This window comes from Verruconis gallopava (assembly GCF_000836295.1).
Source record: "Verruconis gallopava strain CBS 43764 unplaced genomic scaffold supercont1.27, whole genome shotgun sequence".
In the NCBI taxonomy this organism is placed as follows: Eukaryota; Fungi; Ascomycota; class Dothideomycetes; order Venturiales; family Sympoventuriaceae; genus Verruconis; species Verruconis gallopava.
This window is the reverse complement of record NW_015622163.1, coordinates 105,966-123,237: the sequence shown is the minus strand read 5'-3', so window position 1 is coordinate 123,237 and position 17,272 is coordinate 105,966. Positions and strand designations below refer to the sequence as shown.

At 50.9% G+C, this 17,272-nt stretch overlaps 8 protein-coding genes across 8 annotated transcripts; 3 read left to right on the top strand and 5 right to left on the bottom strand.

Annotated features, from left to right (window-relative positions):
• The first annotated feature begins 1,645 nt into the window (after positions 1–1,645).
• On the top strand, positions 1,646–2,974 carry PV09_07150 (uncharacterized protein). Its single transcript, XM_016360879.1, has one exon. The coding sequence runs from the start codon at positions 1,783–1,785 to the stop codon at positions 2,848–2,850; it is 1,068 nt and encodes a 355-aa protein (XP_016211251.1). The 5' UTR covers positions 1,646–1,782; the 3' UTR covers positions 2,851–2,974.
• Positions 2,841–3,853, bottom strand: PV09_07149 (uncharacterized protein). The gene is made up of 2 exons (XM_016360878.1): positions 3,654–3,853; positions 2,841–3,552 (listed from the first exon to the last, which is right to left on the bottom strand). Exons 1-2 carry the CDS (start codon positions 3,771–3,773, stop codon positions 2,989–2,991), a joined length of 684 nt encoding a protein of 227 aa, XP_016211250.1. The 5' UTR covers positions 3,774–3,853; the 3' UTR covers positions 2,841–2,988.
• Positions 3,854–4,247: 394 nt separating this feature from the next.
• Positions 4,248–5,171, bottom strand: PV09_07148 (uncharacterized protein; the record flags this gene model as incomplete). The annotated part of the gene is made up of 1 exon (XM_016360877.1): positions 4,248–5,171. The coding sequence occupies one exon, from the start codon at positions 5,169–5,171 to the stop codon at positions 4,248–4,250; it is 924 nt and encodes a 307-aa protein (XP_016211249.1).
• A 2,064-nt stretch (positions 5,172–7,235) lies between these two features.
• On the bottom strand, positions 7,236–9,763 carry PV09_07147 (uncharacterized protein). The gene is made up of 2 exons (XM_016360876.1): positions 8,514–9,763; positions 7,236–8,448 (listed from the first exon to the last, which is right to left on the bottom strand). Exons 1-2 carry the CDS (start codon positions 9,321–9,323, stop codon positions 8,086–8,088), a joined length of 1,173 nt encoding a protein of 390 aa, XP_016211248.1. The 5' UTR covers positions 9,324–9,763; the 3' UTR covers positions 7,236–8,085.
• A 1,827-nt stretch (positions 9,764–11,590) lies between these two features.
• Positions 11,591–12,837, top strand: PV09_07146 (uncharacterized protein). The gene is made up of 2 exons (XM_016360875.1): positions 11,591–12,183; positions 12,341–12,837. The coding sequence occupies exons 1-2, from the start codon at positions 11,827–11,829 to the stop codon at positions 12,500–12,502; spliced, it is 519 nt and encodes a 172-aa protein (XP_016211247.1). The 5' UTR covers positions 11,591–11,826; the 3' UTR covers positions 12,503–12,837.
• An 838-nt stretch (positions 12,838–13,675) lies between these two features.
• On the top strand, positions 13,676–15,715 carry PV09_07145 (uncharacterized protein). Its single transcript, XM_016360874.1, has 4 exons — positions 13,676–13,847; positions 13,928–14,110; positions 14,199–15,144; positions 15,251–15,715. The coding sequence occupies exons 1-4, from the start codon at positions 13,827–13,829 to the stop codon at positions 15,487–15,489; spliced, it is 1,389 nt and encodes a 462-aa protein (XP_016211246.1). The 5' UTR covers positions 13,676–13,826; the 3' UTR covers positions 15,490–15,715.
• On the bottom strand, positions 15,140–16,524 carry PV09_07144 (uncharacterized protein). Its single transcript, XM_016360873.1, has one exon. It carries the CDS (start codon positions 16,279–16,281, stop codon positions 15,688–15,690), a length of 594 nt encoding a protein of 197 aa, XP_016211245.1. The 5' UTR covers positions 16,282–16,524; the 3' UTR covers positions 15,140–15,687.
• Positions 16,525–16,945: 421 nt separating this feature from the next.
• On the bottom strand, positions 16,946–17,239 carry PV09_07143 (uncharacterized protein; the record flags this gene model as incomplete). Its single annotated transcript, XM_016360872.1, has 1 exon — positions 16,946–17,239. One exon carries the CDS (start codon positions 17,237–17,239, stop codon positions 16,946–16,948), a length of 294 nt encoding a protein of 97 aa, XP_016211244.1.
• Between the last annotated feature and the right edge of the window lie 33 nt (positions 17,240–17,272).

Below are 17,272 nucleotides of genomic sequence, written 5' to 3'. Positions count from 1 at the left end.
GGATATTGAATCAACATGATAGCCCCAAATTCCGATTTTATTTTGCTCCAAAGCTTTCACTTTAAGCATAACACTGCTGCCTGAACGAAACCAATAGTCTCTGTGAGTCAAGGGATTGGCTCTAGGCTGCTCGTTCGAGCGAGGAACCCAGGAAGAGAGATCATCCTAGTCTAGACTCGAGCTGCGTACTTGGGCCCGTGATAGCAGCCAATTTGCTTCCATTGGCAGCTGTACAAGAATTTGAGCGATCTCCAGAAACATCTAATGGAACGATTTATTGTAGTTCGGCTTGATCCTCGGCAAAACGTGTCCATCTCGAGCCAGTGGGCTGTCCAGAGAAGCATATATGTGATCCCTTAAGTCTGTTGTTCTCAGGAAACGGCTGATGTGTAATAATTCCAAAATGCGCGGGTGACATGTTCTCGCCGCTAAGCACGTCCGAAGTAAGTGGCTTGTTTCGGCTCCATGTTTTCAATGTTGGAATAAGTTGACTGAATCTTGTCGAAGATTTCCCATGACTGAAAATGAACGCCAACGGCTCTGTCAGCAAGATCTTGGACGTCTTTTCAAAGACCAACCCATAGAACTAGTTCTATATACTCTGCGTAGTCAATTTGAGCACCTCCCCCGTGTAAATTGCATGATTTTGCTAAACGTGTCTCCTGCACGATCCAAAGTCTCTTAGACTGAACTGTTTAGAAAAGGCTTTCAAAAGCATAATATCAAATGCACAGGTTACCCATTGACAATCCACGGATAATTTCTTACCTGTAGTTCCCCTAGATGTTTATTTACCTTGCGAATAAAGCTAAAACGCTCTTCGGCGACCCTCTTGGGATCCGGTCCAAGCCATATGATAACAGTCTGAGCTTTCTCATTGATCTTTCCCATCCTTTGAACCTGATGTCCGTTATCCCCCTCATCTTTTTGATTTATGCAGATGGCATCCATCCATACAATTTTTGATTGGGTTGGAGATCTGACCTTTTTGAAGGCCTCATCAAGGCTTGGGATTATTTACGTGGATTGTCCGTCGCAAAATAATTTGACCTGATTTCCATGCCGCCCCAGACGTACGTTATCACAGTGTATTTATTTTTTACTTGTTCCAGTGCTGCAGTCTTTAGAATTTCCTGTATTTGATCCTCAGGATTTCTAGGAAGCAGCTGAAAGATTGATTCTAATACTATCACTAATCAGCTTGTCACTGTACGCGAATGGCTTGGTTGGTAAATTCTTAAGATGCAATGTTGAATGACTCATAATGAGCTGTAAACAGAGGATTATTCGTTCTAACATATTTAGCAGTAACAAGAGCCAGAGGTGCAAAGATGTTACAGCAATGTCCGTGGAGAGACCGCCGCAAATTCCTTGTTCTGCGGCTTGAGTCAGGTGGTACCGTATGTAGGTGATTTCACAGCACGAGTGCAGGGTTGAAGAAAAGCACTTAAAACTCTGCTAAATTTTTATAATGTATCTCGAAAGGATAGATCTTCATCAATGCGATGACGACCAATATCTGAATAGTTTTGTTGCATTCGAGCAATGATCGTAATGCCATGGACCCTGAAGCTGCAGACTCGGTCCGAGCTCGAACTGTAAAGCAAAAAGTTCCTTGAAAAAAGTTGACATTCTTTTATGCATACGCGACGGCATCTTTCCAGAATTCCCATGCCATTGCCGTCGTAACTCTCAATGCCCTCTCAAAAGTCAAGGCTTTTCTCCATTCCTTGTCACTACCGTCCTCGGCGTCGCATACGTCGCTAATCTCGCTCCTACACTATGACCAAATCCGCCAAAGCCAAAAAAGAGAAGAAGAAAGATTTTCAAAAAGTCAAGCTCAAGGTTGGAAAGACGAAGGCGAAAGCAGACAACTACACCGACACGTCTTTCAAGGCTCGATCGATCGCTGTGCTTCAGCAATCGCTGACGACAAATGCACCGTCTACCGTTGCACAATTCAACCACCATCTCAGCTTGCTAGGACATAAGAGCGAAGGACAGCGGTTGCAGAGCCTAAATCACTTGACAAGCGTGCTCCAGATATGTTGCGATCAGGGGAGCGAATTGCCACAACCAGCAAGTGTGATCGTGGGAAAAGTACAGCCGCTCATTCGGGATAGTAGCGGAGCTGTTAGGACTCAGGTGTTGAAATTATTAAAGTGCTTGCCGAAGCAGGACGTGAAAGTCCACATCGAAGGACTACTGTTGTGGGTGCGACTGGGTATGACGAATCTGAGCACGCCAGTGAAAATGGGCGCTCTGGACGTGCTTGAATGGATGTGTGAGGTCACAGGCAGGGAGGTGGTCAGCTGCGCGGGAGGATGGTCAAAGACTTTAAAGTGCTTCGCGGGAATTTTGGGCTGGGATGCACCCGCTGCAACTGCGCCCAAGGACGGAAAGGGGGCGTGGACGTCAACGCCGAGCGCCGCGACTAAAGGGACAATTGACGGAAAGCTGCTGTTGAAGACGCTAACGGTGCTCACGCTATTTCTGCGCAACGGGCTGTTGCCTTTGACTCAAAACGAGGAAGACGATGCAGATGTGAGGCTTGCCGCGAGAATTTTCCCACTGTGGCAGACTCACCAGCATATGTTGCCAACTCGAACGACACTGAACAGCCACTATACATATCTCGATTTATTCGGGGGCCCCAAGGATGAAGAAGGCGCTGCATACGAAGGATGGGAGGAACGCTGTATATATTTCGACGAGAAGTGGCGGGGCAGTTTTGAGACTGGCATTGTGAAAGTAGCCAAAGAAGGTGGAGGTGTTGGTAGAGCTGCTGTCAGCCTTCACAAGGTGCTCAATGCTGCGAAGGATTCCATGGAACAGGAGGGTCTTGCTTGATTGACGCTTTTTTGTCTTATATTGTTTGCATAGATGTCGCCAGATACCCTCTCAACTTGTCTATGGTATGATCTATCTATCGAGCCTGGATACCAGCCCCTATCTTCTCGTTAAATACTTCCTGCCTTGTCCTTCTCATCACGATGGCGTATCGTTTCCGTGTTCTGTTGTCCTCGGGTTCTCAGGGAACGTCCTCAGCCACGCGTCGTCCTTCAATTTCGCATATGGCGGCCTGTCCAGACTCCTCTTCGTGACCTCAATGTCTGTCTTAATATCCTCGATCAAACTCTCTACGGACACGTAATCATACTCAGGCCTGATGAAGCCCAAGATCAAGATATTCAAGTGGTGACCGTAAAAATCTCTCCCAAACTCGTGCATGATATGTATCTCCACGCTTCGCACCGTGTTCTTGTAGTATGGATTCCAGCCTACCGACATGACCATGGGGTAGACCTGGCCTCGAAGATGCGATGTGCCATTCACTTTGGACGCGATATGGGAGGCGGCTTGGGAGATTCTCTTCGAGATAGAGGCACCCTGCGATGATGGCGTCGCATCAGGTTCAGAGGACGTGGACGAGGTCGTGGCATCTGAGGGAGGCAGGTCGAGACCAGCCCAGCCGAAATAGATGCCGCTGTCGAGTTCTTTGCCCGCAATGGAGACACCTTCGAGGGGTATGTTTGCGGTGGGTATGCCGAGCTTTCAAGCGTCAGAAATTTCTATCTCAACAGAACGTGCACATGCGTAGTGAATATGTGCTAGCGTGAAGTGAAATAAAAATAAGGGATGAGCTCTCATACCTCTCTGCTGCCTCTCCCAAAGCCCTTTATGACTGGGCCTTTGAAGCGTAGTGGGAAAGGCGGGGCAGGACCGTCGTCAGGACCCGCGATGGGATCGCGTGGTCCGCTGGGTGGAGGCATGCCGAGCGTTCAACTGAATAGACCCAAGTGCGATTTGTCAAAAAAAAAATTAGAGGACGTCGCAAGAGAGTGTGCCTACCGGAACTTTAGATGCTCGAATCGCAATTCATATATTGGTCAGGGATGGGACGGCAAGTATCGGTGCGAAGCGTTCCGATGTTCGGACGAGGCTGAACAAGGCTGATGAGGGGCAGCGCATCATGGCTGAGTGAATCAAGGACTCGAGTGGGTTGTGAAAGAATCGTGCTCTTCTGTGGGCCAAAATTTGAGAATTCTGCTCTTAATTCAAGCATACGGAATTCAGAGGCCTGGTCGACTTGTGTTCCTTCTCAGCTACGCAATCCTTCAGCAGTCATTGCGACAAGTTTGAGGCTCCAACCCAAATGATTAGTTTCAACACATTCCCCATGCTTTCGTTCCATATACCGGTCATAAACACTCGTGATTTATTTCCTTTCACGAGATATTGTGTGACTAGTCGCTCAAAGACCGGGACAATGCTATTATTTTCATCGCAGTCTCTTGCAGTGTAAAGTACATACGCAACTCTGCGCAATCTTTGATAAGCAGCTCTTTTTCATCTGGCATCTCTAACGCTGCCAGAATACGCATCTCATTGTCTCTGAGAAGAAGTTCCGTCGCCGTATGATCCGTTATCGAGTTGTTGATCTGTTGATACATGACCTTATGATCATAAATGCGTCTCCGCACACCTGGTGCGACAAAGACCGGCGCGGCCCCGAAGGTGATACCGGGTGCAATGTGGGGTGGCGTCGTTTCAAAAGGAGAACCCCAGACAAGTCTCCATGCCAAGTCTGTAATGCAGCGCCGCATGCCGGAGTAGTAACTGTCGCAGGCGATTTCGTGTGCTTCCTGTAAAGCAGACAATTGTTCTTTGTGTAGATTCTCTGCAGGGTTCCGTTGCTGAAGTGTGCGCTCGAGACACCATCTCACTAGAGGTGAAATGTTGTCTTTGGTGATCAGTTTACAGTTTGGATGTGATATGGGCTCAAGGCAGCGGAACTTGAGCCATGCCATTGTAAATGTAAGGCGATGGGTTGTACCCTCGCAAAGTTCATACGTGATGTCGAGATCGTCCCAGCACGCATCATATGCTTTCCTCATGTTCTTGATGTCACTGCTAAGAAAGCTTGGAGGCTCAAAATCAATTGGCAGCCCTGGTGTGAAGGAAATACCTATGTGGAGCTTCCGAACCCACTGGTGATAGCGGGTTGTGGGCCAAATTGAGAGACTTGGTGGAAAGCAGTGAAGCCTCATGCGGTTAAGTTTACTCCAATTTACTTCAATTCCGAACGTAAACGTGTTCTCTGCATACAATATTGAGCTCGCCTCTTCGTGAACCTTCTTGCAGAGCTGAAGAAGCTTAACTCCCGGCATCTTGACTCGGACACCATCAACGCGACCGTGGTGTACAAGCAGCAGCCGGTATATTTGATTCCTGAGTTCACCAGAAAGGTCTAGAAATCCAATTCGCTGCGGGTCATAGTTATGGTGTTCCTGTTTACGTTTTGACTCAAACAGGGGATGCTGTTCAATTTTTGAGAACATTAGGGTTGGATTGAATCGTGAATACGAGCCAATACTATTGGATGCGTGTTCAAGAGACATCCTAACTGTCATTGTTAGATCTTCAGGACAAAACTTCCCTTGAATGTAAGAGCGTTACCAGCATTGGTGCACACGGAAGCATGTGCTAAGTAAAGTTTACTGATGGTGTCCTTTGCTGTCTTACAGGCTTGAAAGCGTGTGACGGATTTAAACAAATCTAGCTACAGAGCACGCGAGAGAGCTGAATCTGAATGCTCGAATTGTTACGTTTGACAATTTTTAACTGAAGGACACTGATGGTAGAGCCGTATGTGATACTTATATGTTAAGGTGACTACACAGGTGTCACAGCAAACCCAGGCAACGATCAGGCAGAACGTTGATTTACTCTCCCATGTAGGCACGAAGGTTTCGAAACTACAAATGATGGAATCTATCATTCCAAGCCCACACTTGAGCTGTGAGAAAAGTTTTGTCTTTTAATTTCACAGCAAGTACGTTGAGTGAGCCATAAAATGGGACGGAGCGCAAGTTGTAGCATGAAGCTTAGTCATCAGCCGCTCAGCCCTTTGCGTTCTCTGGTCTACCAACGACGACAATTCAACTTGCATCCCATCGATACTCAGAAATTGCTCAAGCACCAGGCATTGAACTAGAACTTATGTTAACTTCACCCTTACAAATAATTGGATGATTATGTTCCCAATAGATTGGTGCCCATCGACTCGCTTTGGTTCATGACATTGATAAAAAGCCTGGATGATGTAGTGAGAAGAATACATGACGAAAAAGCAGCTGGAAACGGGACTGAAGCGTCATTTGCCGCGAAGAAATTATTCTTGGCGTCTCCCAAGCGACCAGCATGAATGACCTGCCTGTCGGATTGGGACCGTTGTCACATTGCCTGTGATATATGCACCGTCAATACAGCAGAGGCTACAGTTAGCAGCGGTAAACATATCCCGGTTGAGACAAGCACAATGTAATCATCAATGGTATTTTCAGTTATGAGAGAGCTCCTGTGCACGATCTCTATTCACAAGTCAGGAGGTGCTTCGTTGGCTAGGCTCATGTGACTTGTGAGCATATTACTCTCGTAGTTCTCACTCTGCGACCAAATCTCTACCAACATGAACAGACCAACAACTTGACCCGGACTATGCATATTTACATGTAAATTTTTTGGGTGCTGATGTTATGACAGAAGCAGGTTTCGAAGGACAAAGCCATTGCAGTGGCATTAGCGGTTTCACGGAACAGTTCAAGGGCAGTCACTACTGCCAACTTGAACGAACCGTGATCTGGCTATCTCATTTAACTCCGATCGCGCCCCCAGAAGAGACTGGGGATTTCCGTTCAGATGCGGAGACAGCCTGGTCGGAGTCTTTCGAGGGCGTCCCTGACCCAGAGGAGACTATGCCTGTTCGTCGGTTCTTAGCTTGGTTTTGTTCACTTGCTGACCGTGAAGGACGTACAATTTATTGTTATCGCGTCGACTGTAAGTCTTTCGCAGCACAACGCTGATAAACCATTTTCTGAGGAGAATCCGCCGCCAACACCCTACAAGGATAGAAACAAACGTCGTCCTCGCATATGAATTTTGTTCGAACACCAGGGTGGTTTCAACAAACCGGCATCTGTCGAGCACGGCACCTGAATCACCAATCAAGACCAAAAAAAAATCCCAATTTCTCACAGATTTCGTCTTATGAGATATCGTCCACTCGAAACTTAGTTCAGTCGTAAATTGTCGCTATAAAACTTCACATTCGAAGACTTACCGCGCGTTGCTTGATTACACAAGTATTACTAACTTGGCTTTCCGACTGAGAACGGCCTCAGTTTGACTAATAACGGCATAAGTTAGCACGGCCAGCGCAAAACTCGAAATGTTCTTTTCGTAAATTCTACAATGTTGATTTAACTCCCGATCATAAACTATCGGTTTCATGGCATGTGAACCTAACTTTTCCAAGCCCGCCTTTTATTTTTTGCGCTTACAAAATGCAAGACGATAAAATCCAACGAAACATGCCGTTCAATCCCTCAGCTGTCGTCGGCATCATATGCACCATCAAATTAACGTGCGACGAATTTCACCGGCTCCTTCACAGCCATGTGATCTTCAGAGTACGCACACTTTACCACCATCTACCCACGACGGTGGTCTTGTCGAACCGTATTTGCAGTTACATCACCTACATGGCATCCTTCCACGGTGAGAAGCGGAACTAAATACTTTTCGAGGCCGATTCGAGCCCATTTGCTCTTTGCCTCTATCGTCACTACCGCTGGAAAACTTCGGCGCAAAAATTCCTTACTACGCGTGTTACCCTGTGGAGCATTCCATTCTCCGGCATCTTCGTCAAGAATTAGAAATAGAGCAACCAAGATGGCCATCGAAGCCCGATCTTTCCCAAGTAAATACCGCACAACCTGCTGGACGCGCACAATCCCGTCAAGAGGTTTGCACTGTTTCCTGACATGCAACTGGTGCGCTTCTCGAAAGGAACAGAGGTATGGAGACTGTTACAGAGTCTCATTCGAGAGACTTTGGGAATTTATGTGGAGGAGGTCTACGTTCGATGGCGATTGGCCATGACCGTGCTCCTTAGACTCCCGGATTAGGCGGTTGTGTTGTGGAAATCATGTATCTCGGATTATTTGGCATGTACCGTAGACTTGTAGCTCAAAATCAACCCCAGCGAGAGTTCGGACGCGTCGAATGCTTATCATGACCAGTCTACGTGTCTTGCGGTTTCACAAGGTGTGTCAGCAGCGGAAACTCCTCTGCCCACGCTTTAGAGAGGCTCCAGTTCTCCAGTTTGTACGTGGCGGCAACAAACTCGGCGTCAAGCACGACCTCGTTCTTCACATTTCTGGCCAGAAAAGTTCTCGACTCGGGCCAGTTGAAGCGAACGTGCTCCATGTACAACTTCACAGTCTGCCTAGGATCTTTACCCTGGTTCTGGGTCAAATGATCGCGAATGGCCGGCCATGGCATGAAATCTATGCTCAGCGGGTGTGGGATTGACGTTTGCACCGTGGTGGGCAGCAGCCACGGCGGGAGACTCTGGTACGCCGCCGTGTCTGGATGCGCTCTCCACTGTCGAAGTGTGTCAGTCGGCTTTGATTCTAACGAGAAGCACAAGGGGCGTCACATCAGCTCACCCTAAGAAACAGAAACATCATCAGATAAGCGGCCACTGTTGTGGGCAGGTTGTGCATAATGTGGTTTCTTTTGAAGACGGAGTTTAGGGTTGCAGAGATGGGATTGTCATCGTGGAAGAGCAGCATGTTCACGATCGACGGCCAACGCGGTAGGGCGCGCACACCCTCGTCACCCCTTGATAGGCCCTTGTGCGAGCGGAGAAGGAAGGAATAAGTGGCCAGCTCAAAGCAATCTGATTCCGTCTGATGATGGATTCCGCAGCGGCACGCGACCGAAACGTAATCGGCGCGAGCCCAATCCGCCATCGCGTCTTGCGTCGAGTACATACCGGTCGACATGACTGGCTGAAGGGACTGTGCAGGCTGATGAACGGGACACGGAACACCGTCAATGCAGCACGAGTTCGGAACCATGGAATATCTGTAGGATGCGTCGCTGAGCGGGCCGGCATCGCCCAAAGGATCCTCAACGCTCTCAAATTCAGACGGCGTAGTATAATTATCTGCTCCCGCTAACGACGGCGGCTGCGACGACGGGTTGTACACACTCGGCGAGCCGCTACCTCCACGTATCACGAGGTTCAGCTGGTGGATTTCCTCAGCCAGCTTCTGGATCGTCTGCTGGATCTGCGACGTTCCGTCCTCGATGTTGTCCAGTTGGTTTTTCTCTCGGACTCGCTTCGCCTGGTGGTGTACCCTATCGATACTTCTCTTCCTAGCAAGCTGAGCATCGGACCTGACGCGAGGTTTCGATCGTTTCTCGGTAGTTTCCTCCATGGGGGCAGCGGCCTTGGCTCCACGCTTTGACATTAAAATCTCGGAGTCGGGTGTTTGGATGGAGAAAGGTGGTGCAAGACTTTCACACACCGATCTGCAGAAGTTCGGTCAATATATGGGGACTTCATCGCGAAGGGACGTAGCGTATGCCAGCCTCGGCCTGTGGCTCACACTCCTAGGTCTCTTAAGCCGGGTTCGATCATGAGCAGAGCCGAGTATGACAGGATCTGGAGGGTGAATATGAAAGCCTAGGAAGAAAACGGCGTCCGGAGACGTCGAGGATATGATCGATCGTCTGTGCGGAGTGTCCAGCATTCAGCTTATATTCTGCATGAACGTGAACAGAGACTTGCGCGCGCACACGTATCTATGGCGCGGCTCGTGCCTGTTCGCAGCAAAACTACCGAGTGGTGGGCCCAGTAATGATGGAGAAGAGATAATCGAGGGGAAGCTATGCGTGGATGCTATCACTCATCCGTCAATCGCGAGCTTGGGGCCCTGACTACTACAGCCTTACCGAGTCCAGATGAGCTCGCTTGCAAACTGGAAATCTGCGATGAGCCCTTGTTCCGGAGCTGGATGCTGCAAGGACGGGAAAGGCTGGGATTTCTCAACTATTTCCAGATCGCGTAACCTCCAGGCACAGCAATTTTCTCCTCCTTTCCAACCGTACAGTAACGACATACGTTCGGCTAAAAGGTCCGCGAGATCGCCCTTTTTTTGCTCGTTTTTATTTTATTTTATTTTATTTTATTTTTTTCGCCTATAAATTCCGAACATAGACCCGAGGCGGACGCTACCAGCACCCCGGCAGATGGGTGCGGGAGATGCGTCCGTAGCGGCTGTTGGTGTAAGAGGAGACTCGTCTTGAAATTCACAAGCGCTTTTGTTTCGGGTTTCCTGAACGCCCACATGTGGGAGGATCAGCCTGCTCTTCATGTCGGTACGGCAGCTGCTCACGAGGAGGCATGTGAGAGATTCAAAGGTGTGAACCTCGTTCAAGGGCACGGACGAGCTACTCAATCAAGCTATTCCACACTTGCGAAGAACGTTGGGCACCTTTTCCTCGACTGGTGACAACAGGTCACTGTCTTCCCCCTCCCCCTCCCCACGAGCCAGAGGGCTGTTCCGGCGGTGCTGACTGCGAAAGACAAAGGCCCACTAAATGTGCCACTGCGCGGAGGGTCGACCAACAGCTTTTCTACCTTGTCGTCGTTTCAGCTGATGAAAGGAGAATGGGCGGGAAGCGGGAAGCTTTCCAGTTCAGGTATCGTTCCACGTGATCAAATCGGACCGAGGCGTTCCACTCCTGAGCCCTTTTGACGTCCTTTGAAGACGGTTGTCCGGAAACGCGATCCATCACACCCCAGCAGCCACGAGTCGAAGCGTGTGCATACGATGACGGTTTCAGGGCGTGCGGCAGAGCATCGACGGAGGCTGCAGATGTGCCCAAAGCTCTAGCAACATAATATCTTCTTCTGTCGTGATTGGTGCGCGAGCGGGTACTGGTGCTCTGTGGACGACGTCGTCCAGTTTAGCCCTCCGAGAGGGCCAAGGTGCGGAGCTCTTATTATGCGGAGCTGTCTTTGCTTATTATTCCTATTGCACCGGCGCGGAGCCAACCTGCCCACGCCAGACGGACGGGATGATCGCGTTTTTCTCCTGCGCAGCACGTTGTATTACCGTCGCCCACCCCGGAGAAGTTGTATGTGCTGTGGGTAACGTCTGGTGATGGCGGAAGACTACTTCCCGAACCTACCGGTTTTGAATTTTGGTTCCCATTTCCAGCGCGCTTCTAGCACATTTCGAGATGCGCTGACAGGCCGCCACCATCAAAGCTGTGGCACCACCTGTCTTGGTGTAGACGGCACAGCATACGTCGGAACACGGCCAGCTGCCGCGATCCGCTGATCGTTTCTGTTGCAAACTCCCCCTCTGGGCATTATGAGGTTCTAATCCGTCATCCGAGACTCCCGTTCTGAGCTTCTATACGAGATCCCCGAGTGGGTTCGTATCCATTGAGCATGACGCCACAGTCGTAGGCTCAACTCACACAGAGTCAACCGGAGGCGCGTGTGACTGATATGCTCCAGACGCCTTGGTACGCTAGTCCTAACGTGTGGCAACCGTCCCCTTTTGCAGAGCTTTTCTTCCAAAGTAAGATCATGACTCGGTGGGGGGTGAAAAAGAATTTGTTTCATCTCACCAAAGGCCATCGCAGCGCACACACATGCCGAGTGAGCGGAGTGTGAAGGGGCCTGCCGCTTGGACACAGTCCATAGTCTACATGCGGGTCAGGTCAACAGAACCGTCCCCATGGGGAGGCGGAGCCCCACCATTAAACAAAACGCGACAATCACACTTCACGGGCCCTTCCGATCCATGGACCTAGATTTAATCCCCTTACAAAGCCCGAAATCGAAGGGTGTAGATCTAGTTGGCCCCCGGTCTCTGATCTTTACCTTCGGTCATCGCTCCTCTTAGTAACTTTTTGTCGTCGACGTTTTGCTATCACTTGTGTCTGTTGTCTTCTACCATGGATGAGCTCAGTCAATGGCATCGTGCCATGACGACGGTCGTCCTCTTCGGGACTTGGGAGATGCCCATATCCTCGACCACTCTGGCCGACGCTTTCCGCGTCATAGACGCCGACGAATTTTTGCAGAAGATGATGTATGCAACCCGACAGTGCGCGTGGACGGCGGATCTTTACGCCATCAAGGCAGACGCCATCTTCACGGTAGACGGCATACCGCAGTGCACGCCAATACCTATGGTGACGGCACCGAAATCAACGGGCGCGCAACCGCATCACGCGTGGTACCAAGCATTTTTAAGAGAAATGTGGACGATTTGGAATCAGACGCCAAGTGTTGTTGTGGTGAAAATGATTGTACGTTGTCTTCAGGTGGTTTTTTTTTTTTTCGCTTTCTCTCTCTCGCTCTCTCTCCCTCTGTGTGTGTCTTTCGCTCCCTTTCCGACACACATGCCTTTGTCACGAGAATGAGTACAACGAATGCATATGACTTGGGGTTGACTGAGCGGTGCAGCTTCCAATTTCGATCATACGGCCGCACGCGGCGGCGACGCCCATGAACTGCCTGCCGATTCCGTCCATGACGATCCCGTCGACGCCATCGCCATTGTCGGATTCGCAGTATCTCGCAGAGTCGAAGACCCTTCCCTCGACAGCTGACATGGCCTTTTACTGAAAACGTGGATACCCCTCAACCTTGTTTCTGTGGACTAACGAAGAGCATTACCGGTGGCGTTGGTTTTTTTCTCTTCTCTTCTTTCCTCTCCTTCCGCCTCTTCCTTGATGAGGCTTATCTATTTTTCTGTACGAGTACCGCAAGCTGCTAGGAATTTACCGAGAGCATGGCTACGGCATTGTTTGGCGCAAGGCGTCTACGGATTGTATATTCCTGGTGTACCACTTTAGACTCTGGTCAAATATTTGCTAATTCTCAAGGACAAATTACGCGGCTGAATGAGGGCGGGATGCGTGTAAAGGGTCGTGAAGAATGCTGTTGTAGTAAAACGTAATGCAATGTCTTCACTTGGAATCTCAGAGCACAATTGCATGACTTCACCGCCGCCTCTACCGCTATCTACGGTACCGGATTGGCTAGCCCAGGCTCAAGCATGGCCATCGTACCCTCATCGATTCAACATTCCCATCGTCTTCATCTTCTTGCCCTGTCCTTTCTTCAACATTGCTTTGTGCGGGTCGCTTAGGGTCAAAAACCATTGTGTCACCCTGCATTGCACAGAGGGGCTGGAGACCGGCCATGCTACTGATCTAGGCTGAGGCGCTCACGCGATTCTTGCTGCCTACTCGGTGAGACACAAGTTTTCCATATCTTCCCTCTTTTTTTTTTTATAAAAAAAATCATCGATGAACTTGCTTGAGAGTAGGTTGTGAAAAAGTCGAAGAATTGAAACGCGGTCTGTTAAACGCTTTCAATCATTAATGTGACATTCATCTCTGGCTTACAAGATATGCGGATCTTGTGTGCATGTGATTGGGAAAAAGAGGCACAACGTCGTGAGCTGTGAGAGACTGGTGGTGAAGGTGTTTGGTAACAGATGTGCAACCCAGCGTAGTCATTGCCGCTAGCACCAGTCGGCGCAGGCATCAGTCTGGAAGAGGAGCATAGTCACGACGTGTTGATGTGCCACCATGATAGGTTTGTGTTGGACAAGCTGAAGTATTGGAGTTATCCCGTCGCCGCCATGCCAGCCAGCCAACTGTGGCGACGCCACGACCTGAATCGCCGACCACAAGGCGGCGGAGAAGGCCACCAATCGGAAGGTGCATGGGCCCATCAGCCCACGTCGTGTCGCGCGAAACCAAAAAAAGGAAACGTTGCCTCTGACGCAGCCTAGCAGCTACGCTGGACCACGAACTGTTCCACGCGAACATCGCTCGCTCTGTCACAGTTCGCTCCATCAACCGAGGAAGACAGAGGCAAACAGACAGAGAGAGAAAGTGTGTGTGTGTGTCTGTGCCCTTGGACTGTTACTCTCGTCAAGATGATTCAGGATCTGCTGGCGGTATGTCCTCTCCCCTTTGCGGCACCTTATTCTCCCCACCAAGGGTTCGATGGCTGACATGTCCATGTGTATGCTTGCAGAGGCTCGCCCGCGCCGTTGACCAGGCCTGGATACCGTGGAAGAACATCGTTGTTGGCTTTTCTGTCGGCATCTTTGGTCTAGAGAACCTGCTGCTCTGGAGACAATACGGCGTCCTCAAACGAACTGTTCGTCCTAAGGCACTCACTGCAGAAATCGACCAGGAAACCTTTGACAAGTCCCAGGTAAGAGGCCGAACCACCCGCTCCACCGCTGCCACAATGAATACCCCCTCTCAGGTGACGTCGGATAGCTAATTCGTGCCGTTTTTAGGCATACGGTCGTGCCAAAGCCAAGTTCAGCTTCTTCTCCTCCGTCTTCGGTCTCGTCACTAAGCTTGCCATCATCCACTACGATGTCTGGCCCAAGGTCTGGTCGCTTGTCGGTACTCACATCATAACGCCTTACCTGTCTGGCACGCGCTTCTCCGGTGAGATCACGCACTCGCTCATCTTTTTCTTCCTGTTCGGCATCATCGACACGATCATAGAACTGCCTCTGTCGTACTACCACCACTTCGTGCTCGAGGAGAAGTTTGGCTTCAATAAGATGACGGTTGGATTATGGCTTACGGACAAGGTTAAGGGACAACTCCTGCAGATTGCGTTCGGCGTTCCAATCGGTGCGGCCATCCTTGCCATCATCAAGAAGACCGGCCAGAACTTCTTCTACTACCTGTGGCTCTTCACGCTGGGCGTTTCTCTCATAGGCGTCACCATCTACCCGATCTTGATTGTCCCGCTCTTCAATAAGCTCACCCCCTTGAAACCTGGCCCGCTGAAGGAGTCGATCGACGCTCTGGCTAAGAAGCTCAATTTCCCTCTCAGCGAGCTGCAGGTCATCGATGGCAGCAAGCGCTCTTCACACAGCAATGCGTACTTCACCGGTCTGCCGTGGAAGAAGAAGATCGTCATCTACGACACGCTTCTAGAGCAGTCTGATGACAGGGAGGTCGAGGCCGTGCTAGCCCACGAACTGGGCCACTGGAGTATGAGCCACACGACAAAGCTCCTCGCCATCAGCCAGTTCCACGTATTCTACGTTTTCGCCCTGTTTTCGGCCTTTGTCAACAACAAGAGCATGTACCGTAGCTTTGGTTTCGAGAGAGAGATGCCTGTGTTGATTGGCTTCATGCTGTTCAACGAGGTGTTTGGCCCGACGGACTCGATCATCAAGCTGTTCATGAACATCATTACCAGAACGTTTGAGTTCCAGGCCGGTGAGTCTCCATATTCATATTTCTATCTATCCTACCGAGTCCCATCAACTTGGATCCTACTACATCTGTCTGTCTGATTCACGGCTAATTCTTTATTGTTTAACAGACAACTTTGCCCTTAAGCTGGGCTACCAGGCCGAGCTGGCGCAGGCGCTTATCAAGCTCCAGATCAAGAACCTGTCTTCCATGGATGCCGACTTCTACTACTCAAGCTACCACTACTCGCATCCAATTTTGACCGAGCGGCTGAAGGCCATCCAGTGGACGGGTGAGAAGAAGGCCCAATTCAAGAAGGCGCCGGAGAAAGACGCGGCTGCGGATCTCGCGACGGGTCGCGAGCTGTAACAAGTGCCCGGATAGAGTTGTTTATAGAATGAGCCGATCTTGGAACCCGCCTCAACACGTGCATCTGTGTGTGCAACTTGTAAAAGGCTTGAAACACTTTGGCGCTGAACCAAGACACGGGCTCTCTCCGTAGACTGCACATCTAGATGCTACTAGAAAGCAGTGGTAAAAAAGTTGCAACCGTCGTCACTTCCGTTCTCAATCTTCAGCCATCTTCCTCCTTTTGGCCTCTCTCTCCTTGTTTTCCGCCTTCCGCTTATCTTTCTTGAGCCTCTTTCTTTCTTCCTTGTCAATAGGCTTTGCTCCCTCGCTCCCATGGGGCACTACCGGCACCTCCTGCACCTGCGGCGCTTCGGCCCCAGGCACCTCACCAACGTAGTTGCTCCGCTCGCCAATCTCGCCAACTTCATCGCCATCCCTGCCTGCGGCCCACTCGTCCGGATCCATCCAGTCGCCCTCCGTCGTGCCATCGCCCAGGACTGCTTTTCCCTTCGCCGCACTGCGCTTGCTCTCAAATGGTTTGTCGTTCCCCCGGGGAGGTTCCTCGGGTTCAGGCGTCAAACGCTCGCCGCCCAAGCCCTTCGATACCTTACGCAGCTGCGTCAGCGTCACACCGCCCGATGCGCCGTTCGTGCCGAACGTGATCTTGCGCGACAGCTGCGCGTCTGGGTGCATGTGTGGGAACTGCTGCGAGCGTGCCGTGTACGCATTGATCCACTTCTGCGCGCCGGCGTACGAGACGGGCGTGCTGGAGTGAATGTGGTAGGCGAGAGGCCCTATGAAGTCGCCCATGTCGTCGGATCCGGTCGCGGTTGTTGTAGATGTAGCTCAGCCTGCGATCGGCTTTGAAGAGAGTGAGAGCAGCACAGCGACTATGCGTGACACAAGTGATCAGATGCACTCCAGTACGGCCGAGCACGGAATGTTCTCAAACTTGGCCGGCTCCGTCAGACGGTGAGTCTCAGCGCTTCTTTCGTGAGTAGAAGAGGGAACCAAGAAGATAAAATAAAATATCCAATTCTGTGTCGAAAGTGCTTCTCGCCCAAGGAGAAAAGAGGAAAAAAAAAGAGGTCGTCGCACGGACCCGGCACTGTAACGAAAGTGCCTGTTCCGGAGCTCACGCATCAGGAAACTCCGCCAAAAAAGCTCGCCAGCAGAGACCGAGCAACATTTCGCTCTGCTCTCCGCCCTCCTCATTGTAAAGAACACACGCAACGCAGACAACACGCTCGCACACCCCATCTTCACATACCCGCATCGACCACGCCCCGCGACGAACGCAATGATCTGCCGGACCTGTCTGCGGACGCTGGCCAAGCCGCGGCCGGCGATGTCAGCGAGCGCCCCAAGACCACGGTCCGTCACGCTCCCCAACTTTTCGCCCCCCCCCCCCCCCCTTCCCAGAACCGTCCTTCGACGGAAAAGAAAAAGAGAGAGAGAGAGAGAGAGATAAAGGCTAACGCGAGCTCGTCAACAGGATCAGCGCCTCGGCTCGACCGCGCGTCGGCCAGCAGGCGCGCTCGATCTCGCTCCTGACGCCGCGGCGTCCGCAGCTCGCAATCCCCCTCTCGTTCTCGTCATCGTCGTCGTCATCGTCGTCGTTGCCGTCGTCGCTCGCGGTTCTGCCGCGCGTCGGCGCCCCGTCCCAACCCGTCTCGCACGAGACGCTGGACGTCATGCCCAAGATCTCGACCTCGCCGCTTCTGGCCGGCATGCAGGTGCGCAGCGGCCCGCGCGACACGTACAACATGACGCACTTCAAGCGGAAACGGCGGCACGGCTT

Coding starts and splice junctions, on each gene's coding strand:
- PV09_07150 (XM_016360879.1), top strand. CDS start 1,783: ATGACCAAATCCGCCAAAGCCAAAAAAGAGAAGAAGAAAGATTTTCAA.
- PV09_07149 (XM_016360878.1), bottom strand. CDS start 3,773: ATGCCTCCACCCAGCGGACCACGCGATCCCATCGCGGGTCCTGACGAC. Junction 3,553..3,653: donor TTGGGAGAGGCAGCAGAGAG/GTATGAGAGCTC, acceptor GACGCTTGAAAG/CTCGGCATACCCACCGCAAA.
- PV09_07147 (XM_016360876.1), bottom strand. CDS start 9,323: ATGTCAAAGCGTGGAGCCAAGGCCGCTGCCCCCATGGAGGAAACTACC. Junction 8,449..8,513: donor TGATGTTTCTGTTTCTTAGG/GTGAGCTGATGT, acceptor ACACTTCGACAG/TGGAGAGCGCATCCAGACAC.
- PV09_07146 (XM_016360875.1), top strand. CDS start 11,827: ATGGATGAGCTCAGTCAATGGCATCGTGCCATGACGACGGTCGTCCTC. Junction 12,184..12,340: donor TTGTTGTGGTGAAAATGATT/GTACGTTGTCTT, acceptor TGAGCGGTGCAG/CTTCCAATTTCGATCATACG.
- PV09_07145 (XM_016360874.1), top strand. CDS start 13,827: ATGATTCAGGATCTGCTGGCG. Junction 13,848..13,927: donor TGATTCAGGATCTGCTGGCG/GTATGTCCTCTC, acceptor GTATGCTTGCAG/AGGCTCGCCCGCGCCGTTGA. Junction 14,111..14,198: donor AAACCTTTGACAAGTCCCAG/GTAAGAGGCCGA, acceptor TGCCGTTTTTAG/GCATACGGTCGTGCCAAAGC.
- PV09_07144 (XM_016360873.1), bottom strand. CDS start 16,281: ATGGGCGACTTCATAGGGCCTCTCGCCTACCACATTCACTCCAGCACG.